Genomic DNA, 27,923 nt, shown 5'->3' with positions numbered 1-27,923 from the left:
CTTTGCTTCTACGTGTTCGCTGTGAAGAAGAGGAGGATATTGTTGGTATGTACTTTAATACAAACAATATCTCTGGAAATGATTTTTCACTTCCAAATGCAAAAAAGCTCACTTGGCTGTGCTTTTTTGCCACTTTGTAACTGCTTTATGCACTTGAGCCTTGCATTTCTTAGTTACTTAACACACTGCATCTGCTAAGCTGCTGGCTTCACCGCAGCTTACTGTATTTTTGGCGTGATGGTGCCACTGTAGAGGCAGCTGCTGGCCATGAGCTGTTGTTCAGGATTGACCTTTGACCTTTCAATCAGTCCTGTCTATGTGAGGCTGAAGATAGTTTAGCTTCTGTGAACATCCCAGCGGATCTGTCCTTTCAGTACAAATGGCACACTGGGTCACCATCAGAGAGATAAAGGGCTGCCTATCTCTATTTCGGTCTCCTTTGTGAGGTGGTCCATGTGGGCCACCGTACAGCTCCGCCGTCCCTGAAACTAAGCAGCACCTGTCCCCCACTGTGTCACTGTTGGAGAGTAATGTAGGTCAGCGTCGGTTCTCAATAGAGGACCTTGGGGGAAAAGCGCCTGAAGCACAATGCTGACTTTCATTTTTAGGCCTGTTAGAGGTCCTCTAAATGCAGCTTGGCTTACCTGCTCTGGAGGAGAAAGAGGTTAAATTTCCCTCTGAGGCCAAAAAGACTCTGGGTAAAAGCTTAATGTCACCTTAACCAACAAAAGTCTGATGAAGAGTCCAGTGTTTGGGCTGGAAAAACAGAATTTAACTGCAAAAAGGGCTCAAGCAAAAACAGCTGTTAGAAATCTAGATGCAAAAAGTCATATCCTGACTTCAGTGAAGTCAAAATTAATCTGCTGTCAATGCACAGTGAGGTTAAAAGATGCAGTTGGTAGACCAATAGATATACGTTTTTATCTGCAGAGATAAACTATATTTGTTTTGATGATGACTTGTCATCTAGAAAAAATGCCAACAGCTTATACTTAAACATGCACTTGTAAATCAGGGCTAAGTGAGTAAAATATCTCTTAAGTTATGGTGGAAATTAAATTGTAAGACAAGAAAACAAAGAGTCTAAAAAATGTGCTTAAATGTTTTCATTTATTGACAGAATTTCTCATGAAGGCACAGTCAAAAATGCATTTACACAACAGCAATAATGTTGATCTAAAAGCTTTGTTTCACTGTTTGCTAACTTTACATGCTTGCTTTGCACAGAAGAGGAGGAGGAAGAGGTAGAGGATGATGAGGTGGTAGCAGAGGAGGAGGAAGAGGTGGTAGAAGAAGAGGAGGTAGAAGGTAGTACTGCTTCTGCTAATATCTGTTTGCATGCTAACACATTTAAAAACATGTGCTCACTAACATAATGGAGGGCAGAGGTAAGAGGAGTTACTGTCACTGCACCAGGAACCTAAGACGATGATGAATTTTTCAAATGTTCATACCAACCATCACAATTTATGGCTTTACTTTGGTTGTATCTTTTAAAAAAATGCTTCAACAGCTCATGTGATATAAATATTAAATGACCTAGAGTTACGGGTTTTTTTTTCCTGAAAATGTAGCAATCTTCAAAACGGGTTGAAAAAATGCTTCACAAAGTATAAAATGAATAGTGAGAAAGACAATATTAAAAAAAAAGAAAAACCTCAATAAATAGGCTAAAAACCACCACCAGATTAAATGAAATGAAACACCAAGAAAACACACACACACACACACAAAAGAAAAAAAAAGTAAAGATCCTGCCTGCGATATTGCCTCAAAAAGAGTAGATGCATAGTTTTGAGGATTAAAACACCCGCAGATAACATCCCCTGTAAAGGCTCATCAGTAAAAATGTGTTTTTAAAAGAGATTTAAAACTGGACTCATATGTCAAGAGTCTGCTGATGTGATCTCCTCAGGCAGGTTATTCCAGAGGGTGGTAGCGCTGACAGAAATGGTCAAAGGTAACCTTTGGTCCTCAGCCTTGTTTCGCAATAGCAAGCAGAGCCTTGGCTGAGGACCCCAGGTTACGACCAGGCATGTATGGACTGAGGGGATAAGAAATGTACTCAGGGATAACAGTGGTTGAAAAAGGAATTCAGTACCGATATAAGTCTGGTATCATCAAGATACATTATATTAAAGGGATAGTTCCTTCTTTTAAATGGACTTGTCGGTAGTGAGTGTTTCAGCCAGGGGCTGCAGGGGTCAGTTCAGTCTCTTTGCAGAAAAACCAGTTCGAGAACTGGAACAGAAGATTGGCTAACCATGGCTGCAGACGGGGTCATGAATAGTTCGTTCACTATTGCGTACATGTTCCTCCACCTGCAGTGACCTGATCAGCTGTTCAGGTCTGTGTCACAAGCCTGAATGGTGCAAAAGCAAAAAGATTTTCTGATCACGGTATGGAGTGCCAAGATATTTCAGGCAGCATTGACCTTGTCTGCAGTGATAGGCTCACTTCTGCTGATTTCTGACTGTCACCCCCTGTGGCTTAAATACTCACTGTTGACAAGTTCCTCATGCAACCTTACTCCAAAAGTAGGTTAAAGCAAAAACCATCCCTTTAAAGTTTATGGAAAGTTTTTAATCTTCAAAATAATTTACAAAATATTAATTATTCCATATTCCTGCATCAAAGAAATGCTGCCTCTCTGTCTCGTCGTAACAAATCATCTCGATATCCTCTGTTGAATGTAAAAACACTTTAAGGAAGAACAAAACACAAACTTCAACTGATTGATGAGCTAATATGCTGTGTCTCCATTTACCTGAGAGAAACACACCTGCATACTTTCACTGACTTGGTCCGTCAGCGCTGACAGCAGATGTTTATCTAAGTCACCTGCAGAACGTCTGAGGTCATTCCAGCACCATTACTATTGACAGCTCTTCTCACGAGTGTCAATCTCTACTGATGTCTGATTTATTGGGGTTAAGACCTGCTGAACCAGATTCAACTGAGGCCCTGAGAGGCAAGTTAGAAAGCTTACAATATACTCTTTATGTGTCTGGTACATTTCACCTTCAGAGACGGTAACTAGAAAAGTGAGCTCACTTTTTTTTTTTAATGTAGAGGGCAGAAAGAGGTACAGATACCCAGCAAAGGGTCCACAGTGAGGACTGTAGCCTCTGAGCACAAAATGTAACCACAAGGCCAAACTGGTTTTCCAAAATTGTTTAGAAGTTTCAGGAAATACTCTAACCATGACATGTTTAGAAGACAGCAATCAAGGGTCTTGGAAAGAGTGACCTGTTGACCTTTATGAACTCACCTCAGGGTTAAGCTCACAGAAAAAAAAGGCTCTTTCTGTCACATTTGTTTTTCTCTTGGCCTTCACAACAGTTGTGGGAAAAGTCTTACAGAAAGTATTTTTTAAATTAGTCTGTCAAATAAATACAGAGTTTTATTCACGTTTTTCAGATCAAAGTAACCCAAAAAAATTAACTGCAAACAAAATGAAATCTTACCAAGTGTTTTTGTCTTATTTCAGTGACAAATGCCATTTTAGACTTAATATGAGTCACTTTCACTTGACCAGTCCAGAAAAGTGTCTTATTTCAAGTTATTTAAAGACAAATATGAGGTCTGAATTGCTGGTTACATTTTTCTTGCTACCACTGGCAGTTTTTTTTTACATTTCATTTTCATCTTTAAATAACTTCAAATAAGACACTTTTCTGGACTGGTCAAGAAAATGTGTCTCAAATTTGGTCGATTTTTTTTTTTTTTTTTTTACTGAAAATGAGACAAAACTTGGTAAGATTTCACTTTTTGCAGTGTAATCAAGACTTTAAGACGTGTTTTATTCCTAAACTCTTAGGCCTCTTATATTTTCAACAGATTTTCACCATGAAAAAGAGAAATTATTAACTTAAAAAGAATCTTGTTGTTGATACCAATTTTTCATTCATCCAAATTGAGTTAAACCAAACTTAGACAATATTAGAACCACTTTTACAGTTTAAAATTGAATCACAGTAAGAGTCGTCCATATTCAACATTGTCACGTCACTTTTTCAGCCCATACTGATTTGCACTGACCCTGTTATCTCTCTGCAGATGGCGACGAGGACAATGAAGGAGGTAAGGACTTGGACTGTTAGTTTTCTTGCAAGAAGTGATTCCAGTGAGTTTTTGTTGTTAGCTAAGCATTTATGTACAATTTTCCTTTCACAGAGGATGCAAAACCCAAGACAAAGTAAGATCAGTGTTCAAAAATATTCATACTCCCAACAATCCAGCTCAGATGTCTCTGACAGACACACAAAGGTTGAAAATATTCTGTCATCTCGTTTCTCAAGGCTTGGTTTCGTGCCCGGCATGGCACCTCCTAAAATCCCAGAGGGAGAGAAAGTGGACTTTGATGTGAGTTCATCTGAGGTCTGATAAAAGTCTTCTTGGCAGGAAGCTTGGTAACATCTCAGCTCACATCTGTCTTTATTTTTAGGACATTCACAGGAAGCGAATGGAGAAGGACCTGACTGAGCTGCAGACTCTGATTGAAGCTCACTTTGAGAAGCGTAAGAAGGAGGAAGAGGAGCTTCTCAGCCTCACGGATCGCATAGTACGATCATATCTTTAACAAGTGTTGTGGATGAATTCATAATGCTTATCTCATTGCTGTTGTGTTTTCAGGACTTTCATATCTTTCTTTCCTACTTTAGGAGAAACGCCGGTCAGAGCGAGCGGAGCAGATGAAGATCAGGGCAGAGAGAGAAAGAGAGCGTCAGAACAGAGTCGCTGTATGTCTTACATTTTCAGATCATTATCGGTGGACAGGAAGGCTTTCGTTAGAAGAAGCTAAAACACACTTCAGAAGCTGGATTTAGAAACATTTAAATGGCCTTTCTTGACAATCCCACCTATAAATTATGCTTGATATAATCAAGATAAGTCAAAACAAATGGGTAATTTGTGATTAAAGAAACCATTTTTTTTCATCCAGGAGGAGAGGGCCAGAAAAGAGGATGAGGAGGCCAAGAAGAAAGCTGAAGACGACGCCAGGAAGAAGATGATTCTGTCTAACTTGAGTTTCACTGGCTATAAGGTGATTTCACATGAAAATACAGTGAACTGACGGAGACACTAAAGACACCGTGTATTTTATCTTAACCCTGAATGTGACCTCTCTGACCGGCAGACACAGACCGGGCCAAAGAGACAAACAGAAAGAGAGAAGAAGAAGAAGATCCTGAGCGAGAGACGTACTGAGCTGAACGTTGATCACATGAGAGAGGATGCTCTCAGGTAGATCATCAGTTAAAGATAAAAAGAATCCCCGTCACATTGTTATAAATCATCTCATAAGTTCTGCTTTAACTTTATTCCTCGTCCTGCTGCAGGGAAAAAGCCAAGGAGCTGTGGGAAAAAGTGCGCCAGCTGGAGGCAGAGAAGTTTGATCTTCAGTATGAGCACGCAAAGCAGAAGTATGAGGTAAACTTAAACAAATGTAAATCATCATCTTACATATGTGCATCAGAAACATACATAATGGGACTTGGGACAAACCCAAACATGCCACGACAGAAGGAGATCTACAGATATGACCCAACATGACATCTCACACCTACCTGAAGTGAAACACAGCCAAAGATAACATGAGCTTTGACAGTGATGAAGTAGCTACATAAAGTACAAGCTCCTTATGAATGTGGTTATGAGATACACGGCTGCAATATCGAAAGAGAAAGACCAGGAGGCGGCAGGTAGTAAACTTCAGGTGAACACCAAGAGGGAATGAAAAGTAAACTGTTGAGGTAGAGAAGTCACAGGGCTGTTGCCACGCACTTTGAAGAGCCAAAGATAAATGTCTTAGACAGGTGTTATAAATACCTTAGTTAAGTAAAGGCATTTTAACTATACCATTAGTAAGAGTCCTTGAAAATTGCCCTGTGGCTTTGCTCCTCTGCTATAAAGCACTTTAAAAGATGAAGACATTCGCTTCAGAAACACTGACGAGGAAGAAACCATGAAAAGTAACTTAGATACAGAGGGAAACGGCAGCAAAACGGTTAATTTTAGCCCCCTGTTACGTGTTTTACTCTGTTGCTATTTCAGGTGACTCATTGCCTTTAGTGTTTTAGAGAGATGACTCTAAAAGAATTTTGTCTTTGATTTAGGTTTAGTAAAGGTTAACTAAGCCTATCTTAAAAGCTAACTTAGACCAGTGACGATTGCTCTAAGACTGCAAGGGAAGCTCAGCTTCCCCTAAAATGTCCCCAAAAAAAGTGGTGATATGTACTGCTGTGTGTACATTTCATTGACAAAAATATGCGATAGAATTCCTTCATCTTTTGTCCAGAATCAGCTATCTATCACTGGTAACTGGCTTGACCTCCTTCTCAGTCATCCCCGCAGCGTCTCAGAGATTTAACACAGTCGGACGTTTAGCGTCTTCTGACTTCAGCGGTGAAGCGTAGAGTGGGTTGTTCCACCGTGGAAACTGGATGGTCATTGGATAAACACTGGGCTTTGTCCCGCCCATCGGACGCTCAGCGTCTCTGGGGGTCTATGAGACAGTGGGCTGGCCTGGATGCTGGGCTTCTGCATGATGATTGGATGATCTGTCTGAGGCTGAATCCCTTTTTGATCGACAGTAAAATGAGCCAGTCAGCAATCTTGAAGTATAACCCTTCACCAGAGCATCTTCTGAGTTTTACAGTTAGTTGTTTTAAACTGATCTGGAGGCTTTATCGATCCCCAGCGAGTTTACCTTTCTTAAAAAGGACGAGCGTTGTGTTTAAAGATTCTCTCTCTTTTTACCAATAAGCAGCTACAGCTACAGCTGCATAGCTTCTCCCCCTGTCACTCACACTTACAGCCTGTCGTAGTCTCACGTAGCAGCTCCAGCTGCAAGCAAGCTGGCGCGGAGGGTAGAAATTACGTTTAAATAAATAAACAAATTTATCTTGTAGGCCAGAAAAAAATGAGCTTCCCCTCCTTGACTGACCAGCAGCCACCACTGACTTAGACAAAGAAAACACAACAAGCGGTGCAGCAGTAGTGACGGCACGATCAGAACACGACATACATTGTTTTCAACTCAACTCAAATCAAATTTATTTAACCTGTAAAACATCTTTCATGCAGAAAAGCATGCGGCCATGAGTGCTTCACAACAAGAGGAAACAACAATACAATGAAAACATTAAAAAATAGAAAAAACAAAATATCAAAGGATAAAAACAAGTTAAATCAGTGTAGTAAAATACATACATATGAAATACACTGAATGCATAGAATTAAGTGAAATAGATTAAAAACTGTAAGATTTGAATACAAAAAATTAATACCAGTAATTGAAATTAATATAAAATTGTTCAAACAAATTGAACTCAGCCGTTAAAACACCTAAAATTAAAAGCCAGAAACAAAAGTTTTATTTAAAGAAATAAAGAGATATCACTGTTTTGTGTTTTTTTTTTAAGATTCAATATTGACTGCAGTAGATTTCAGTAAATTTCAAACACACCTTTTTTTTTTTGCAGGTCACCGTGCTGAGAAACCGAGTCAGCGATCATCAGAAAGTGTAAGTCTATTTTTGGATTATTCTTGGTATCGTCATGATGCCACGTGGTATCATGCAGTTGAAAAAAAAAAAGATGCTTTGTTGTTAGAAATAATCATAAATTGTATTGTTATTAGCAAAGGCAGTGAGAATAACGTATTTTTATACACTTTTACTAATAGTCATTTAAATGCAATACTTCTAGTGAATATGTGTGGATCTGATTTTGACCAACTTGGAGTAAACAGACTGCCACCAGACCCCAGATTGGGAACCATTGCCCTCTAGATTATTTGTTTTGGGTGGATTTTAGTGCCATTTGTTAAAGGAAGGTACTGTGGATAGAGAGGAAAACTGGGAAGAGAGATTGGGGGACACATGTATTATTAATACCCATCTAATATTTCTCTGTGTCTCTAAAACACAACCTTCAAGAGAAAAGTCATAAACCTTCAAATAAGACTTTTGAATGGAAAGAAATTCCAACAAAGTTGGCCTCAGGCAGCAATGAAAACACAGTTTTTTGTGTCTTTACAAGATATCCAGTCCCCCAGTGACCTCTTCTTTTCACTGCTGTCCTGTTTTGGCCTCACCTCAGCTCCTCTCACATCACTAATCTCAGTTTGTGTCAGTAACAGCTGTGTGTGCCAGCTGTCAAACAGCAGGACTAAAGATCCCTCGATCAGTACATCCAGCCAAGTAGCACCACCAAAACAAAGCAAGTAGGGCACATAGGGGGTGTTTTCTGAAAGGACAGACCAGGCCAGCTGGACAACATATACGTCCCCCCAACAGCTGAAAGATCTCATAACCTCTCTGTGATATTATCTGGCTTCATGTGGCTCACTATAAAACAGTGACCAACCTTGCTGCCATTCAAATTATGTCAGTCCTGCTGCTTGATTACACACGGATTTAAAGAAAGATTTACCTTGCCTATAGTGTTTGTATTCCTGCAGGAGGGACACTAAATCACTCAACTGCCATTTATAATCATAAGGTGAAACAGCTGACAGAAATTAAAGCAGAGTTTGTTTGGCCTGAAATCTGCATATTTACATGTTCAATGTGGAAAAGCTGCAGGGGTCGTGTGGCTCGGTGGCAACAGTAGACAAAGATAGCAGGAAACTATTTGGTAGCAAATCCCCCTCCGACAGCAGACAGCTATGAAAAGCCTTCGGTAGATACAGTATCAGAGGTCAGCAGCAGAGATCTGCACAGAAAACTGCACGCTGGGTCACAAAGGAGGAGTCATGAGAGGATTTTGGGGACAAGAAAGGTGGAACAAAAGTCTGACAGCCATTCATTTTACATGCAGGAGTGAGAAAATCTAACAAAAAATGAGCACGGACCTCTTAAAAAAAATAAAAAATAAATAAATAAATAAATATATATATATATATATATATATATATATATATATATATATATATATATATATATATATATATATATATATATATATATATATATATATATTTATATATCTTTTATACTGACTTCTGTGCCCCCTGAAAACAAGTACTGCATTATCTCTTTGCTGTTCTTTTTCTACAAATGTTTGAAAAAACAAACAAAAAAAACCTTCAACCTGCTTTATTTTAACAGTCAAATGTGTCTTCAAGGAAAATGTAAACAAATGCTTTTCTGGTTTGCATGTTGTAAACATTTTTGACACCCAGCGTCTGGTAAAGGTTGATGGCATACGAAGCAACTCAGAAACAATCATGGGAAAAAAATACTCTTTCTTAATAATGTTGTTCTGGTTCATGTTTGCAGGCCATAAAAGCCACAAGAAAATATAAAAAAAAATAATATATAAAATATAATCTTAATGCGACCAGAGGTTTTTTTTTTTCTAACACTGGTATAACATTGATAAGTTGTGCAAGTTATTTTCTCCCTTTGATGTAAATTCCTCTTTAGTTTCTTCGAAGAAATTTCTTGTTTGTGTCAGTTTTGGCGCCCCTTGTGGACAAAGTGATTGTCCTTATACGTTCATAGATCTCATCCTGTACAAACGTAAGCTATGTCTTCAGACCATAAAAAAATAAAAGATAAGAAACTTAAACAGGCTGATTATCAGATTACCAAAAGACAGGTGGTGATATCTGCTGCACAGAAAAGACTTCATAAATTGAAACAACAATAAAGATATTGAGATGTATCCCCCCCACTACACTTCTGTTTGTTTTTATATGTTTTCTGTGCTTTATGTTGGATAATATTGGGATAAAGAAAATAAGAAGTTGAAAAAAAGATAGGAAACTTATCTTGTTTTTCCATGATGAAAATTTCATGTGTCTCTCAGAATAAATATTTAAAGCAGAAAAGGAAAATAAATAAACAGAAAAGACTGTTTTTCAGCAACTTGTTGATTATTTCATCTTCGGGTGAAGGTTTGGCCCTGTGGTTAAGTTGTGCAGGGACTGTTTCCCTGGATTCAATTACAACCTGGCTCCTTTCCTGCTTGTCACTCCCTTCTCTCTCCTGATTTTTCCTCAATCCACTCTCATATCTCCTCTAAATTGAGGCATAAATATCCAGATTATATGTTTAAACCCCCATACATTGGTCTTAGGCAGTGAAATAGCCCAACATCTAAATTTTTCACTAACCATAAATTTCAAAACTTACCTCAGGAGCTTTAAGTTACTTTAAAAATAATGTGACTTAAATGTAATGACATTCAAATGCAGGTGTAAATTTCTCATTGAGTATGACATACTCTGAACTTTCTGTATTTAGAATAGTCTTAACAATCATTTATTGTCTTAACTATGCAAGGCTGACATAAAATACAGCTTCTGGAATACAAAGATGTTAATCAATGTTAACTCACTTTTTGTTATACAGCAAAAAACCAAGTGGATTAGTTAAAAAGAACAAACATATCAGAGTCGCAGTGTGTATTAAAGATTACGGAGGCTGTGTTGTTGCTCACGTGAAGCATCTTTGACATTTCTTACTTTCTCCTCAGCTCTAAGGGAAGAAGAAGCAAGCGTGGCCTGAGGAAGTAACACCTGACATCAACCACCAAGAATCCAGCATCATCTGACAGCAACAAGGAAACAATTGAGAGGAGTGTGAACCACATTTAAATGTTTCCTAAATACTTACACAGGCCAGAACAAGTTATACTTCTGATGTTATCTTAGGGTGATCTTAAACATGTTTGTGAAATGAAGTGCATGCTGAGTTCAGCTGTTGCAACTTGGGATTTGGCAGGAGGTGTGTGATTCATAAAGTTTAAACACTCAAGGTATAAAAAAAATGACAACTTGATGCTTTCTTAATGTCTGTCCTGCCACTAAATCTGTCATGTCTTCAGCACTGGAAGTGAGTCTGAGACCAATGAAATGCAACAACTTAAAGTCTTTATTTAAAAAAGGATGTTTAAGACTTTGGTTCTGTCACTTGTGAGTACTTTGCGCATTCTTGATGATTATATAAAGCCACACCTTCATAAAGGTGAAATGTGTTTGCATTAACTGTTTAGGCATTCAGTGTTTGCTTTTGCAACCAGTAACTATGACTGGCAGATTAAGGACAGTGTGTTTGGCTCAAAATATATACAGTAAGTCCGTCAGTGTAAATTGTTGAAAATAAAAGAGATCAAATGATCCCGATAGCTCGTAAATCTAAGCATCACCCAGGAGACGAGACATCTCTCGTGGCTGTTTGTCGGATTATGACGCAGGTCCAAAGTTCACCTCGGTTACATAACGCAGAATATGGCACAATAACAGCTGCCGTGGCTCCCTCTGACAGCCTTGGAGAGTAAATGATCAGGGTGGAGTCGAAGTGCTCATCTGCCAGCAGCAGGATGAGGGGTGTGACAGGAGGGAAGGTGAGTCGAAACTCTTTCTGCTATGCCGACGACAATGACTAATGTTGAGCTTAAAATCTGACGGTAAGAGATGATTCATTGACAGCTAATCTCTGAGGGCTTTATTGACACTTAAGAAGATAAAACAGATCATTCAAAATCACACATACGTATGAAAAAGCCGCCTTTACAAAATGTAAACTGCTTGAGAAAACAACCCTGTTTTTATTATCAACTCTAAAAAAATGTGATACATTTCCTTTATACAAAACTTTTTTTTTCATTTCTAAAATGTTTCTATTGTAGAAAAACAGAAATTTAGTGCAATAAATCTTTCCCCCTAAGTAATAGCACAAGCTCATGTTTCTAGAGATCACATCACAGGAACAAATGCATAAAACACATTTCAAGACATTTAACAGCAAAAACTACATCAGCAAATAAAGGCTTGTATCTAGTTGCTTACATGTTAAATCTTCACCTTCACCTATTTTCCTACAACATTTACAGAACAACTTTAGATTGACTTTAGGAATGATTTGTGGATTAAATTTAACAGAAACAAAATCTTTTGTCCTTGTGAAATGAGAAAGGATGTCCCTTTGTCGATGCAGAGAACTTCCAGGTAAGTTTGGATGGTTGCTGAGTGTCAGTGGTCGCTGCATTAATCCACTACTTGAAGAGACTTGTGTACTGCTGTGGTAACATCGTTCACAAATGAGGCCTTAGTCATCCCTTGCTGCAGAGTAAAAAGTTGAGAATAAATCAGAATTTGGTCACAGAAATAATGTTGAACAAACAAAGAGGGACACAACAGCAAACATGTTAAAGCTAGCTGTATGTTAGCCAAACAGTTAAGCTAGGCTAAGTCAGGCCTGAGCCCACTTTCATATGAGCCCTAACTTTCATCTTGCAATGTATTAATCATGGCACTGAAATGAATCATGAACTAAATTATGTGAACATTTACATTTTCTGTCAAGGTCACAAAAAAACAAAGTGTGTCTAGTAGCGTATCACTAAATTTGGTCGGTGCATCGGCTACTTTAATAAAATTAAAGGTCTGTGTACTCTGCAGAAACTCAAGAATTCTTACAGATGACGTCTCTGAATATATGAATTTATTGCGGTGTGACACTGTGTTTAATGAACATCAAGAGTTTAAAAACACATTAGAGGATGCAAGATTAGATTTTTTTTTTGTTATGAAATGGTGCAGAAAAATGTTCAGAATGCATAATAAGAAATATTTGGGTCAAAAAGTCTGAATATGAAAAAAAAATCCTGATGAAATCTGGATCCTGATCCTGCCATAAACAAAAATAAAAAAAAACTTAACATATTTTCCCCATATCGCCCCCTAATGGGGAACATTTTCTCAGGTATGCCGAGGTAAACCAGCAAGGTGGACCAAAGACTTGTTGATGCTAGCTCTGCAAGCTTTAGCCACACTCAGTTTTTCCTCACACATCTCTAAGCCTGTGTTTGAGCATTTCAAATAAAATGAGCTGGACTTTGACAGTTTTCCACATGTTTTTTTTTTACTTAAGCTAAACCAGCAGGAATTTAAATGTCAGTCTAAACACCAGGGGAAATAGTCACTTTGAGTTATCCTTACAGTAAACATCTTTATTTTTAATATTATTTGGAAAAAAAGAGAAAGGAAGCAACCTCAGGACCTGGGTAATTACGCTAACACTTAATGGCAACACATGCAGTTCCTGAAGAGGCCACTTGAGGCTTACTTTAAAAGTGAGTCAATTCCTATCATAACTCATATTAAACTACACACTGCAAGATTAAACATTGGTGTAGCCCTTTTTTTGTCTCTTGAACTAAGGTTTATAAGATGATAAACCTATTTCACCTACGTAAAATAGCTAACATTCAAGATGATGCATTATCAGAAGCGACAGGAAGCCAGTTACACTGAGTTAGTCGCTGAACTTGATTAATGACTGATAAAGCTTTTAAGGATTTTATTCATTACCTCCGCCAAGGAGGTTATGTTTTTGGGAGAGTTTGTCTGTTTGTCTGCTTGTCTGTGAACAACATAACTCAAAAACTAACTAACAGATCTTGATAAAATTTTCAGGAAAAGTTCAAAATGGAATAAGGAAGAAGTGATTAAATTTTGGAGGTGATCCGGATCACTGTCTGGATCCAGGATTTTTTTAAAGGATTCTTTATCATTGTGAGATAGGGCCGGTTTCACCATATGTGCATATAACTCCACTATAAATGGTCAGATTGCTTTGCAAAAGAATACAAGACAAGGACATGATCATTTCTGATAGATGTTAAAGTACGATCCAGATCCTGGCAATATTCTGGATACTAAGATCTGGAATATGAAAAATGTACTGGGTCATCATAATTTTCAACACTTTCAGGTAACAAATTATGGTACAAACCTGCAACTTACACCAAATTATGGCAGACAGTCTGCTGAAAGGGAGTATAACATTAAAGTAGGACTAAAGTGTTGGTGACAATCACAATATGCTTGGCAGAGGTCTGCGCTCTCTGAATGCTTTTCTAGTTTTAATATCTTTTTTTCATTAGTATGTAAGCATTAGTCAGCAGGTTCTTGAGTTTGCACTCATCACAAATGGCTCATCAGTTTTTTAATTGTTTCTAATTTGATAGATTTATGGTTTTCTCTTCATGGGAGTCAGAACTGCTGATGCAGAGAAGACGGCTGACCTTTATGAAGATCAGATAAATTCTTTTGAGTAATTATTTGGTGCATGGTGAGCATGTTTAGCCCAAAGAATTCAGTAAGCTACCATCACAAATAGGATCTCATTCTGTGGGAAACACAATGGTTGACGGGATAATTCCTCACTTAATGAATTAGCCACAGGCTTCGGCTGCGTAACTTTGATATTCTAGCTTTCCCCACCTTCTTTCCTCAACAGCACCGCCCTTTTTTACCAGATGGGTTGAATCACTGCAGAAGAAAAAAAACAACAGCCAAGATGCCTAGGGTGTTCAGAATACAACGTTCATTATTTCACACTCCGAGGTTTTAATTTGCAGCTCACTGACACGCTGCTGTACGAGTGTGAACACACTCCTGCATGTGCTCCTCTGAACCTGAGCTGCTAGATTCCTCTGCGGTATCCTCTCTGTGTCTTGCTCACATTGGCTGGGTACAACCTGAGAACTCACCTTAATCCTTCTACTTTTCTCCTTCTGTTTCTCACAAATACCTGAGAGAGGCGTGGATGCTTAAGTCGATGGTAAACAGAAACAGAAAACAGAAAAGACACACCCAAACCCTGACAGATCTTGGCATGGAGGGTTATGATTCAACTCACCTTTTTCAGAAAGCTTTGCAGATCTTTTTCTGACCACAGGTTGTAGAGAAGCACAGATGCAGCTTTTTTAGTTTTTGGAAAATATCTGCAGGGAGGGGAAACAAATATTAGAGATAGGCTTGGACTTGTGGGAACAGAAAAATCCCTGATGAGTCACAGGTATCCCCGCATGGTGTATTATCTTATCTAGCACATTCCCTCTGCTTGCTGGCAGTCTTACTCGTTTTGGCTGAGATCGTTCAGTGAAGCGATCAGCTTGGGGCTCAGCAGGTGCTTGCCCATCTCAGGATCCTTCATAAGCAGGACGTTGGACGTGTGGCAGGCCATGGCTAGTGTATCATCAGACTCGTTCCCTCCCTTTGTGCCTGCGCTGACGATGCTCAGCAGCTCGGGGAGAGCTTTACGAGCTTTAGAAACAAGACAAACAGAGCCCACTGGCTGTTTAACACAAGCAAACACTTGTAAAACTGCAAGTGAACGTTCATGATGATGGATGGTAAATCTGAGAGCAACCCCAAAGGAACCAAGGAATCAGAACTAAACCAGAATTTAAAGAGATTTCAACTTATTTTTATATATCTCAGGATTTCAAATGTGTTATGTTATAAACAGGCAGCAGACATTTTTTTTGGTATCTGTTCTTACCGAGGGTATTGTGCAGGTTAGGGTTCCTAATCAGGTTTCGTGCCAAAGCCACTGAGCTCCTTTGCAGGTTGATTCTGTTTGACTTTAAAAGGGGAGTAATGACTTTCAGGCCGTTCAGTTTCTGCACAACGATCTGGCTCATTGCACCAGAGACCTGTGAAAAAAAAAAAACACCATGTTGAGAGAGTGAATTATCAAAATGAACTCAAACTTAAAGTATGTGTTAAATTTGCAAACAATAAAGTAATAATGTTTTTGTTTTTGTCTTACAATTCCTTCCTGAGCCGTGAGGTTCTGCATCGCTCCACAGCAGGCTTCCTGTGTTTCCTCCCGCTCACTGGTGGCAAGCAACGAAAGGTAACTCTGCAGAGTTTTGGAGTGAATCAGCCAACCTGCACCACTGGGCTGTGGATCCTCAACAACGGGGAAGTCAAAGTGACGCTACACAAAAAGGAGAGGAGAGCATCCTTAGGAAATAAAGATATCCTCTAAGATATTTGAAGACATAGAACTGTAAACGAAAGTGGGACACATCAGCAGCAAACAAAAAACCATTTACTAGGAAATAGATGAAACCTGATCCCCCACATGTTGACGACTGGATTAAAATTGTATGTTTAACATTTATATTCTGGAGAAGCTGTCATTTTCTCTTAAGGTTCAAAAAGAATCATTTTATAGAATCTGGTCCAGATGGACAGAATATGTTAAACCTGTGAGGCCTGATTTCATTAGAGTGAAGATGTGAAGATAAGGTTAAATTTATTTAAGTATTATTTTATCTTTGGCTTGCTCTGTTTTTTTTGCACATTTAAAATGGAATCTTCCCATGTTTTGTTGTATCTCTTAAGTTTTTGAGTTAATATATGCCGATTGCAAAGTGATTGCTCTTCCTCAATTAAGAAAGAATATATAAAAAAGAAAGTGGAACACATCAGGGATAAATGAAAAGTATAGGGTAAATCTTAGATATAAACATGCAGGTCTTAGAGGCTCTATTAAAGGCGTTAAAAGGCTTTAATATAATCATACGCTGCATTATGTTTGTATCATTAAGAGACCAGTCACACTCAGGAAACAGGATTACTGATAATATGCACACTGACAGCTCCAGTCTAGACAGACAGACAGGTACTTGAGGGGACTGTCTACAGGTGTTAGTGTGCTGGAAGTATCCTGTGGGCATCACTGTAGTCTCTTTTGTCCTCTCACCTCTTGCTCAGGAGACTTTCCCTGAGGACTGAAGCAGCCGATGGGCCCAGGTTCACTCGTGTTCTGGTTCTTGATGACATTTTTGGCCAAAGCTGTGATCCTGCCGAACAGAGCCGGGGCCTCGTCCTCCAGCTGGAAGGTCAGGTTGTGCAGGATGCACACGCAGTTTTCTAGAGACTGGTTCAACATGAGGAAACACAAGGGCACCTGTTATACTCAAAGTAACATGAGTGTGTGAATAATGGCAACACCTTAACTTTGTTATTGAACAGATTATCACAGACTGTTGCATCTGTTGAATTTCATCATCATTTCGAGGTGCAGGTTGCTGTTGCTTTGCACCGCCAGTCAATGTCACTGCTGGCTCAAAATGAAGCAACTCTCTGTTTATTATAAAGTTTTTAGGTAGAAACACGTCTAACTTATCTGAGTTCTTTAAAACTTTTTGAAAAAACATGTATTTACTTTTGTAAAATGCCTTTCTTTAGTTCTCTCAGTTCACTGTCACACTGTCTAAAAAAATCTGCAATGATAAAAAATACTCAGAGTGATACTGCTCATATCATTTGTTGGTTCATAGTTTTTTCCACCACACCAAACAGAGCATAACCACACCATGACTTCATGACTCAAGGATGCGTTAATTACAGAAATACTTTCTGCAAAACTACAATTACAGGCTGCATAGAGCGTGCATGCAGCTGAACTTTAAACTGCAGCTCCTCGCTTTATCATCCAGCTATCTCAAATGAAGCTAAGAGGGCTCATAGACTTAAAGAAAACCTTCATGCACTTCATAGAACAGACTTAATTCAGCTCAAGAGTTACGTTTGGATGATCCAGAGTGACACAGTCCTGGTGAAATGGACTAGAAACAACGATTTCTAGACTTTTTGCACAGTAACTCAACTTCTCCTATACCATACTTAACATAGTATAATCAGCTGGGAAATATATTACAAGGAGTCATTTGTTGTGGAAGAGAGCAACAGAGGTGGGAGTAGAAACATTTGCATGCTGATGAATGGTGTACTCACCTTATCGTTTGGCCTTCCTGCCTCGACACAGTCGCTGACATAACTGACCAACGAGTCGACCAGACCTCGACATTTTCTCATTGCCTGTCTGTTGCTTTGCTTGGCACTGCTGATGTTTCTGTGGAAATACAGAAATATGGCACACATAAATATTGAACTTACAAACATCATTGTTAGACTTAAGAGTTCACACACACGCACACAAAAATGTTTTCAACGATTGTTTTGTCCATCCAAAGTTAGTTTTGTAAACTATCCAGGAACTGAACCAGGCTGATTCATTCTTCTGAGTAAGAGTTCAGAGCGGCTCTTAATCAAAGCTTACAGGCGGGGAGTCAGTGGAAACAGTGTGAGTTATTGTTGGGATGTTATCTGGAAAACAAGTTCTCATCAAGGAAGTTAATCAGCAAAAGTTTAGTGAAACAGTAACAGCTTCCAAAGAAAGGAGCAAAAATCATTGAGTAACATCATCGCAGACAGATCATGTGAACTAATATAAATCTTATGTAATCTGTGGATGATTGGGATTTATTTTATACATTCAGATCAATAAGAAGAAATGAAAAAGGCTTTGTTTGAAGAATAAAGTAATATAAGGATATGATTTAGAACAGACCAACATGAGTCTGGTTCTGTCTGAGGTTTCTGCCTGTTAAAAGGAACTTTTTCCTGGCCATTATAACCTGCTGAATGCTGCAAAGTCCTGTACTCATGGAGGGTTAAGATGAGATAAGACTCCTTATCTTATCTTGATGTTGGGTTTCTGTTAATTCAATCTGATTAGCACTAATGGGTCTAGCCCTGTTAATGTTTTTGGAAAGTATCTTAAGATAACATTTGTGATGATTTGGCACTATACAAATAAAGACTGATTGATTGATTGAGTTCATCGGACGTATTTTTAATGATTTGCAAAAGTTATGAAGGCTCAATTCTTTATTTGGTATTAAAAAAACACAGTCTTTATAAAATAAATCACTGGGAAAAAAGAGAAATAACAGTCAGAAGGCTTTTTGTATCTGTCTCATGGTAATAAGTCATATGAGTGAATAGTATTTAAATGTGTCAAACTGAGTCTCATTTTGGTGAACTGTTCCTTTACTCTGACCCTGTTCTATGTCCTTTAGAAAAATTCACCCCTTTCAATTTCTGTTTTGGAGTAGTATATAAAATGCTGCACTATAAAAAAAACCCTGTGTTTCTGACACTGTTAGTGTGGTATTGAGTACTAATACCAAAAACTAACACCGTGTTGCAAGAACATAGCGAAGAGAGGTAGACAAAACTCAACTGAACTAGTATCATTAATACATTTTGAGTTTTGGTCACTGCAACAGTATTTTGAACACATTTAGACCTTCTTGCCTCTTTTTTACATTCACTTTTACTAAGCAGCACTTTTTCAAATAAGCAGCATGCCTATAAAGTCTCTCAATTTAAAAAAAAAAACACAAAACACACAATGTGTGTCATGGTTTACTGAAACAAAATCAGATACACAGAATCAGCAAAACTGTGGAACTAAGTATAAAAGAGATCCACCATCACTTCCACCAATTCATAGTACAATAAATTTATGGAGACAGGGACAGTGTTGGATAAAGGGAGGAGTGGATGCCTCTCAGTGTTCTACAAAGTTAGTTGTTCTATGAAATTATTTTTAAAAATACAGTATCAACCTCTTCATTTTTTAATGATTTTCACATATTTTTCTGTTTATTTTATTTAGAAATATATTTTTTTTTAATTGTGAAGGGACTTCATCGACACCCTCTATAAAAAGTGCAACTGTAAACATGTTCTGTATTGAGCTTGGTCACCACACATGTATTTTCATGCACATAATTATTTACAAACTTATTACACCTCTACAGGGAAACACTACCAAAGCACAAAGAGTTGTAGATAAATCTCTTGTGAACTGATATACCACCTGGACATCAGTATCAGCTGATATCAGCATTACTGATGAACATTGGCCATAGGACTGCTGCGGTAAACCAACGTTGGTAGCTAATGTGGATCCGTTTTGTCGCGTCCACTCAAACCACTGATTGTGTTACATCAGAAGAGTGTTATGAAAGAAGTCTAAGAAGTCAAACTATGATTTTTTTTATGTGATAAAAAGTATCAAAACAAAAGTCATCAATCTGAGACTACTTGATGGTCTCTGTCAGGAATCAGTTAAGAACAGCTCTTAAGACATTTTCCAGGGAAATTTCAAAGTAAAGAAGGACTAAAAGTAACTACAGTTTGTAAATACAATGAGACTCCTAGTTTGTTTGAAAAACAAGAAATGCAATGAGGTCATTAAAAATGTTAGAAATGGTATTAACATTATCTGCTTTCACCCATCAGGTGCATTTTGGTTATAATGTATAATTTTTGTTATAACATGTTAACCTGGTCAACATACGAGAGCTAAAACAAAAGAGACGGACATGAAACCAGGAGTTGAGTGGATTTTCTTGCGTACCTGAGACACGCTGTGGCGTGAAAGAAGGCTTCAGGCTCAATGTTGGTCCGTTCTGGACCTGTTGTGTAAGGCAAGATCACACGCTCCATCAAGACCGGCAGAGCGCACTTCAGCAGGTCTGGCTTCAAGCTGTCCACAGAGGACAAATTCCACAAGAGACCTGAGGAGAATGAGGAAAAAATCAGCTGACGTTGATGAAATTTGCTGAAATGGATTGACGTTTGTGTGCATTTGGCTTTGAAAAAAATGAAAAGTAAAGTGATGAGAGAATGAAGCTCGTCTTTCTGGTCAAACAATTATTTGCATTTAAATCAACATTAGCTTCCTGAGAGGTAGCAAGTTGATTTTGGCAGCATCATTTAAGCACCATTAAGATTTGTGATCTTAAGATGACAGGTTTGAGGCAGCACACTACTTTCTATTTCTGTGTGCTTCTTGTTATGGATGGATGTAAACACATGCATGTATTCATCTGATGTCAGAGTGAATTTATACCTGTCAGCTGTTTCTGTGTCTCTGGAGAGTCAGTCTCTCTGAGCAGAGCCACGGCCTCTGTGATCCCCCCGCAGCGGTTCATCTCCTCTTTGCTAGAGTTGTTTTTGAAGGACAGGTTACGCAGGGCAGCTGAGGCTGTCTGGTTCACCTGAGTGCTGGGACTGCGCAGGAGACTCACCAGGGGAGGGATCCCGCTGTACTTCAACACCTGCAGGTCAAGAGGAGGTGAGAGTGAACACAGCTAAGGAGAGCAGATTCATGAACACGCAACCTGACCCCAAATACTAAGGAACAGCATTTAGAAATCACCAATTCTGGTGCTGATGATCTCATTTTATTATGAAGAAGCAACTATATAAAAGATCACTATTTAATTCTCACAGGTTCTTTAATCCAGACATTTAAAACTAACGAACCTTACCCCAGTTGAAATTTTTTATTACAACTTTGGCAGTGTGTCCTGTTGGAGTAAAACTACAGGCTTAGTTAAAATGAGATCACAATCCACAAACCATTCGCAGCATGTTCAAGTGAAGAGCCACTTCCTGGTGATATGTTATTACCTCCCCCAAGGAGGTTATGTTTTTGGGAGAGTTTGTCTGTCTTTTTGTTTTATTGTCTGTGAACAAAATTGCTCAAAAACTAACATACAGATCTTGATGAAGTTTTCAGGAAAAGTTCAAAATGGGGTAAGGAGGAAGTGATTAAATTTTGGAGGTGATCCGGATCACCGTCTGGATCCAGGATCTTTTTAAAGGATTCTTTATCATTGTGAGATAGGGCCATTTTCACCATATGTGTGTATAACTCCATGATAAATGGTCAGATTGCTTTGCAAAACAAAACAAGACAAGGTCACCATAATTGCTGACAGATGTAAAAGTATGATCCAGATCCTGGCAATATTCTGGATACTGAGATCCAGAATATGAAATATGTACTGGGTCGTCATAATTTTCAACACTGTCAGGTAACAAATTATCGTACAAACCTGCAACTAACACCAAATTGTAGCAGACAGTCTGCTGAAAGGGAGTATAACATTAAAGTAGGAATAAAGTGTTTCTTGACGATCACAATATGCTTGGCGAAGGTCTGCTCTCTGATCTAGTTCAGGGACATGAAATGAAAATTTGAAATGAAGAACTGCTAATACAGAATGTAAACAGAGCAGCTTATATGATCAAGTTACACAGGTTTAGTTAACTTTGCTCTTCACAGCTACACCTCTTATCTTACTGCTGAGTATTTTCTTGAGGAAAGTCCACTGTCGTGTTCAGCTACACTCTCTGATGCCAAATAACCAAGTAAAAAAAATCTCAAGCATCATATCTTCAGGGGGAATACAACCACAAACTATTTAAGATCGTTCCTTTGCAGCGTGTTTGTGAAATGCCACAGAGGAGTGAGAAGTTGTTCAGGCGGGGCCTCGAGGTTTTGTGAAGCGTGACCTCATATAAACTGAGCTTGCAGGTATACTCCGACAGCCTCTTTATCTCCGTCATAGTTTATCCTTGGATAAGGTTCACAAGTCTTATATGTCTTGTATTTGTCTCAACAGGCTCCTACAGCTGCCAAAGAGGAATCACTGCTCATGTATGGCTTTTATTTTCTGTCTGTGCTGATCAGACTTTACTAAGCAGCTGTGTTGGAAAAATCACCTGTTTGGGAGTGTTGTGAGCCAGTTTCCTTCCTTTACTTATCCCAGCGGCTCTTATCACTTTCAAGAAGGGTTAGGGCAAGAAATACTTCTCATGCCAGTTTAGTTTTAGTATAAGTGGGATCAGAGGGTTCATAATGATCTTTTTAATCTTTAAAGAAATGTAACAGCTAATCCAATTTGGAGTTAAATGTATGGAAAATTAGAAGTGTTGAGAGAAGTGGCTGATAGAAGATTCTGTTAACGATATCAATTACATATGTCCTTCTTTGGCTGATTTAGGTAATTTGTCATTTTATGTTTGCGCCTAAAAAAGTGAACAATTTTATCTAACAGAGATCCATCATGTGTTTGTAATTCAAATAAACCTTTTTGCTTTAAAAATATCAGTTACTGTATTTTTTACAAAGCTAAGAGAGAAGAAGAAGAAGCATTGGGAGCAGTCATAAATAGGGATGGGTACCTTTCACATTTGAAGCGATACGGTACCAATAGACGGTACCTGGCCATCGGTACCAGTACTCAACTAGTTTTCTGTACTTTTTTGTGTTTATGTGGTAAAAAATATCAATCTGTTTGATAATAAAATAAATATTTTTTCTCAATCTAACATATTTGTTCTTCAACATTTAATCTTGCTGTGCTGTGTTTGTGTCCAGCATGGAAAATCGCCTACTCTTCCACTTCGCATAGTCAAAAGGATGCATTTAGGTACCTAATCATGGTACCTTTTGATTTTACATGAATCGGTACCCGGTACTTTTGATAGAATTCGGTCGGTACCTATCAAAGTACCTCATCTGGTACCCACCCCTACCCCCAAATAAGAGCAAATTCAAATTCAACTTCATTTAGTTTTTCATGCTTGCTCCTTAACCCTCAAAATACAAAACCTAAAAGTAGAAAAGCACAAGAAATATTTTACTTGTGAGTTTCTGGGGACAAAAATACAAATAGTTAAATGTGAGAGGGAAAAAAAACTTAAACTTAAAAAACTTAAAAACACATCTTTGCCTGGGTTTGGGCCGACATGGTGCGGACAAACAGTGACGTAATTATTTTTTAGCAGGGAAATATCTCTAATCTTATTTCTCGATTCTGACTCTTCAGCTACACCCACATGGAAATTATTGACAGCTCAACATTCATGATAAGATTACAAAAAGGTAGACGCACCTCGTCTTTGGACTTGTCATCCATGAAAGTACTGTGCTGGATGAAGGACGCTCCACAGTGCTGATAAGTCTCGTCGCTGTTGGAGAGATACTCCACAGCCTCCTTCATGGTGATATCTGCAACTCCACCGTTTCCGTTTAACCTGAGAGGTTAACGACCGTATGAGAGGAGAGTTTCTAAAACACTTCTTCACCTCACACAGAGTGTATAAAGGTCAGAAAACACTCACCCAGAATCCTCTTTAGGTGTAACGGTTGTCACAGGCTGTTGAATGAAACAGGTGCTTTTGGTCGTATCAGGCGACTTTGGAGTAGTCTTCACCGTCTCAACTTTGGTGGTCACTATCTTTGTGCTTGATCTGGTCATACCTGTGCCATCCACAACGCTGAAGCCTGGCTGTGACTTAGACAGAGTCATAGTCTGAAACTGTGTTGGACTCAGAGGTGGAATCTGGCTCTGATACCTCGGCAGATTCTGCACCTGTGGCGTGCTCTGAGTTTGGATGTGATTCTGGTACATGGAGCCCTTTACATACTGTTTTTTGGTCTTTTCGACCCCGTACAAGTTCATGTTGGAGAGGAGTTTCTGTGACTGTGAGCGTTTTGCCATCGAGTTCTGCCAGGCTAGATCAGGCTCGCTGCGGCTGGTGTTGGGTTTTCCCACAGCCCCGGCCGCGCTGGCGCCTAAAATCCTGTCATACTGATAGTTCGAGGCTGCCGTGCTCATCTTCACAGGCGATCCTTTATTGTTGTTGACAACCTGCCGACTGCCGTTTCTCTCCAGGCTGAGCTGTGGAGCCAAAACATACATGTGTCGGTTATTAAAATGTCTTATCAAATGCTTTTGTTGAGTGAAGATTCAACGTGACTGACATGAACTTAGAAAATCAAGTGAAGAGATATCGTCACGGTGCAAAAACATGAATGTTGGTGATATGAGGGTTTGGCAGCTCTCTTGGGAACAGTTTTTGTTTCAAACACATTTTTGTTTGACAAAAAAAAGACAAAAAAAAGAAAGGATCTGGAAACGGGTGTTCAATAAGAACTTGAAGAAATTTACAAGAAAGGGGCAGCACAAAAAATGATAAAAGCTTTTTTCAAGGTAAGGAAATGGAAATCCCTGAATCTGTCTGTAAACTGCTCAAAATGCTTTTTTTCTAAAAATGGCACAAGATCTTCACGGGACTTGCTGAAATGATTAAGTCATCATATTAGGATCAGAACTGGTTTATGACACTTTGAGGGAAGGGCCTAAAACACCAAGGTCTGCCCATAACTCCGCCCTGAAAAGCTTCTAGATGGCTGGCCAATCAGATGGAAGGGGGTGTGTGAAGTGGGGAGCCTTAAAGAGACAGCAACTAAAATGAAGTGTTTTTAGATGAAGGTTAAATTAATGTTTTTCTGGAGTACACACGTGAGAAAGATAGGAATTTTTTGAGCTGTAAATTGTGTAAAGCTACAGCTAAGGTACCAGAGGGACAATATAAGGGCTGGAAAAAAGCAAGAAACCCTCTCTTAAAGGGAGATAAGAGACAACTGGACAGAATTCAGAAGATGGGAGGATAAAATTTGATTCAGGCAGTAATGCAACACAGCAGTTAAATTGCAAAGTCAGGGAAGACAGAAGTAGTAAAGTATTCCCCTTGTGTCACCCGTCTGTCTTAGAGATGCATTTACAAATCACAAATCATCTCCCATACCACAGCACAGTTATGCAACCACACACATCGCTGTAGGCTCATATTTACACACAGAAAGCCCTCTCATGTCACCCTTTACCTCCTCTAGATCTTCAAACAAAATGTTTATTTGTTTAGTTTTTTTTGTTTGTCTTATTTGATTTTTTTTTCCATTTTTTTTTGTTTAAATACTGCTCAGAGAATGTTAGATTGAGAGCTTCAAACACCATATATTATAGTTAATATTCCGGGTAATACCAGTTGTCTACACGTTTTCACATTGTTTAATAAATGACACAAAGAAATTATTAATTTTTTTGCCTTTTAAAGTGAATTAGCCCAGGTGAGAGTGGGAACTGTCATTAAGCTTTGGTAATAAACACTATGATGGATGGTACTGGCTTAAAATACTTTTGTGTTTAAAAAAAAAAAAAAAACAAAAAAAAAAACTGTAGTGGTAATTTTTTCCACTTTCAGAAATTTTAAAGAAGAAAAGAAAAAAGAAATTATTTTTGAGCTGTCAACTTTGGGGGTTTGATATCTTACACTGACATGGATTATTGCCAATAGAAGATCTTTTTCTATAGAAACAACCAACACGTTATTGTACACAGTCAAAAGGCGATTTCCAATATCAAGGGATGTAAATCATCCAGACAAAGCCCCTTTGTCTCCAGGTAGTCTGTCAAACCCTAAAACATGAGCTCCAATCCTCAGCGGTTACTACATCTCTGTCGCAGATTACCTTTTATTCTCTCTGACAGCGCTATGATGGTAGTAATAAAAGAGCAAAGAGGCCGGCTTACAAGTGAGGACTGTAATAAAAACACAGATAAGCTTCAGAACTTACAGCTTTAGAAAATCCATTCCCAAAGAAGACGCTTCCATTGGCTGCACTGGACTTGGAGCTGTCGGTGAACACGGAGTCATAGTACGCTGGGCCTGGAGAGAAACATGGAGGATGGTCAGATGTTAGCTTATGTACAATGCTTATGTAAGACCATTACCTTTGATTTCTGACCTTAATGATTCACAGGTCTAGTCCTTCTACAGGAGGTCAAATCTTTGTATCATTCTAGAGCTATTCAGGATTATTATCTATAAAATTACTCAAATATAACTCAAATTAAAAAAAATAATGAAAAAAAGAGTAGTGCAAACATACATGCCGCAAACACGTACTGACTCACCTTAAGCATCATTCAACACCTAAGAAAGTTCTTTTGATGCATGATATTCATGATTGGGTCTCCAGATCTACTTTTTGTCTTACACTTGCAAAAAGCCTTTTTCTAATGCATTTCCTTTTTCAACACGATTTAGATTTTTAGACTAGAGCCACAGCTAGAATTTAAAATGGTGAATGGACTGCACTTGAATTGTGCTCTTCTGGTCTTTGGATCATTCAGGGTATTCTTGAATCACGTCACATTCACCCATTTGCACACAGGTAGTCGAGGCTGCTACACAACTGCTTGTCAGTATGAATCACATTCACACATAAACTGTCTTTGGGAACAACTTAGTGTCCAGTGTAAGGCACCAAGGATTGTAAGCTGCAAGAGCTGGGGATCAAACATCATTTAATCAAGAGGTGGCCCACATTTCTACTGAGCCACAGGCGCAGTTTGAAGAAAACTTGAGGTCAAGAATCCTACCTCAACCCTTGGCCTGGATTAAAAGCCTCCAACAAAAATTCAGTCAAAGTTTCATCTAAAAGGCAGCTGGTCTTGTTCAAAGGTCTTTGACGCATTGTATTTTTGGTTTAGAGTTTATCAAACATATATTTTGGATGAAATGATCCCGAGGAGCCACAGCGGCTTATGTTTCTGACTTCGGCTATGAGTCAGTTTGAAAGCAGAGAAGTCTTCCAGATACGAAGCAAAACATTCTCTTTTATCGAGGCCAGCTGCTTTTGACTTGATCATGTTTCAACATATTTTGCCCTTGATTAGAAACACAACTTTCTACTTTAACCACCAAACATCAAAGTAGGATCGAAGCTTTGCGGCCTTTTTTTCAGCCTTTTGTGAAAACATGTATTTAGATGCCTGAATTTACCCCTTACATTGAGAGGGAAAAACATTAAACAAACGCTGTCTTAAGAGTTCTAAAAAAATGTTTGTGTTGCATTAACGTTGCTGACCCCTCATGACCCCACATCAATAGACTTGAAATGTAAGGTCCATCCACTTTTTTTTTCTTTTCTAATTCTTATCTAATAAACATATATATATATATTGAATATATTTCGCCCAAGCACAACCTGGACAGGTGAGCTCAGTCTTCATTTTTCTTGAAATAAATCTAAAATAATTCCTGGAAAGTACCTTAGGGAACTAGGATTCACCCTTGGACGTGCTGCATATTAAATTAATTCCCTGCATAGAAGTGTAGGTCTGTTCCTGTAGGAGAACTATAGTTACCTTAAAAAAAAAAAAATCTGCATAGGATGTAAACGTCTCTTAAAGATGCTTTAACGCGTATTTCCTCCTCTTTGATCTTGGATGTAAACATATCCTCTAGCTCCAGACCCTGCTGTATTTAACAGTGAGCTCTGCTTCTTACTTGTTGGGGATAAAGAAGTAGACCCGCTCCTGGTGCTTGAGTGTCTCGACTTGGTCCTCCTGATGGTCTGCACTTGCTGCAGGACTCTATCCTGTCCCGTTTTGAACTGATTCCCAGACGGCATCGCCAGAGAAGTGTCGTCCACGTTGTTGATGGATATGACAGACTTCAGCGGGTCAAGGCTCGCCATTTTTCCCCCCACAAACTGTCCGTCCGGGCCGCCGAAGAACAATGTCCACAGGAGGCTGAAACAGGAAGCCAGTCGGGCTGCAGTGTCGGTGAGTGTGAGTGAAGTAATAAAAGCGCACCTTGCCCTG

General features: G+C 38.7%; 2 protein-coding genes across 3 annotated transcripts; one reads left to right on the top strand and one right to left on the bottom strand.

Annotated features, from left to right (window-relative positions):
- The first annotated feature begins 30 nt into the window (after window positions 1–30).
- Window positions 31–11,580, top strand: LOC141797211 (troponin T, cardiac muscle isoforms-like). Of its 2 annotated transcripts, none has more exons than XM_074678633.1 (11): window positions 31–45; window positions 4,060–4,083; window positions 4,177–4,198; window positions 4,302–4,365; window positions 4,448–4,564; window positions 4,665–4,742; window positions 4,946–5,047; window positions 5,141–5,247; window positions 5,343–5,433; window positions 7,488–7,528; window positions 10,488–11,580. In XM_074678633.1, the coding sequence occupies exons 4-11, from the start codon at window positions 4,321–4,323 to the stop codon at window positions 10,525–10,527; spliced, it is 621 nt and encodes a 206-aa protein (XP_074534734.1). In that variant the 5' UTR covers window positions 31–45; window positions 4,060–4,083; window positions 4,177–4,198; window positions 4,302–4,320; the 3' UTR covers window positions 10,528–11,580. The 2 variants fall into 2 exon arrangements, with proteins under 2 accessions (XP_074534734.1, XP_074534735.1); XM_074678634.1 differs by lacking the exon at window positions 31–45 and adding an exon at window positions 1,228–1,308.
- LOC141797237 (plakophilin-1-like) lies at window positions 11,454–27,923 on the bottom strand. Its single transcript, XM_074678635.1, has 13 exons — window positions 27,607–27,923; window positions 25,889–25,980; window positions 23,590–24,149; window positions 23,361–23,502; window positions 20,525–20,732; window positions 20,030–20,189; window positions 17,554–17,671; window positions 16,517–16,693; window positions 15,575–15,745; window positions 15,305–15,458; window positions 14,880–15,066; window positions 14,660–14,744; window positions 11,454–12,075 (listed from the first exon to the last, which is right to left on the bottom strand). Exons 1-13 carry the CDS (start codon window positions 27,794–27,796, stop codon window positions 12,001–12,003), a joined length of 2,319 nt encoding a protein of 772 aa, XP_074534736.1. The 5' UTR covers window positions 27,797–27,923; the 3' UTR covers window positions 11,454–12,000.

The sequence above is a fragment of the Halichoeres trimaculatus genome, unplaced genomic scaffold (assembly GCF_033239565.1).
Source record: "Halichoeres trimaculatus isolate MK-OKI-2021-1 unplaced genomic scaffold, fHalTri1.1 fHalTri1_scaffold_1, whole genome shotgun sequence".
In the NCBI taxonomy this organism is placed as follows: Eukaryota; Metazoa; Chordata; class Actinopteri; order Labriformes; family Labridae; genus Halichoeres; species Halichoeres trimaculatus.
Note: the sequence above shows the minus strand (reverse complement) of the source record. Positions and strands in the feature narration are given on the sequence as shown.

Coding starts and splice junctions, on each gene's coding strand:
- LOC141797211 (XM_074678633.1), top strand. CDS start 4,321: ATGGCACCTCCTAAAATCCCAGAGGGAGAGAAAGTGGACTTTGAT. Junction 4,366..4,447: donor GAGAGAAAGTGGACTTTGAT/GTGAGTTCATCT, acceptor CTTTATTTTTAG/GACATTCACAGGAAGCGAAT. Junction 7,529..10,487: donor GTCAGCGATCATCAGAAAGT/GTAAGTCTATTT, acceptor CTTTCTCCTCAG/CTCTAAGGGAAGAAGAAGCA.
- LOC141797237 (XM_074678635.1), bottom strand. CDS start 27,796: ATGGCGAGCCTTGACCCGCTGAAGTCTGTCATATCCATCAACAACGTG. Junction 20,190..20,524: donor GACACAGAAACAGCTGACAG/GTATAAATTCAC, acceptor CATTCTCCTCAG/GTCTCTTGTGGAATTTGTCC. Junction 15,067..15,304: donor TAACCTGCACAATACCCTCG/GTAAGAACAGAT, acceptor TTGTTTCTAAAG/CTCGTAAAGCTCTCCCCGAG.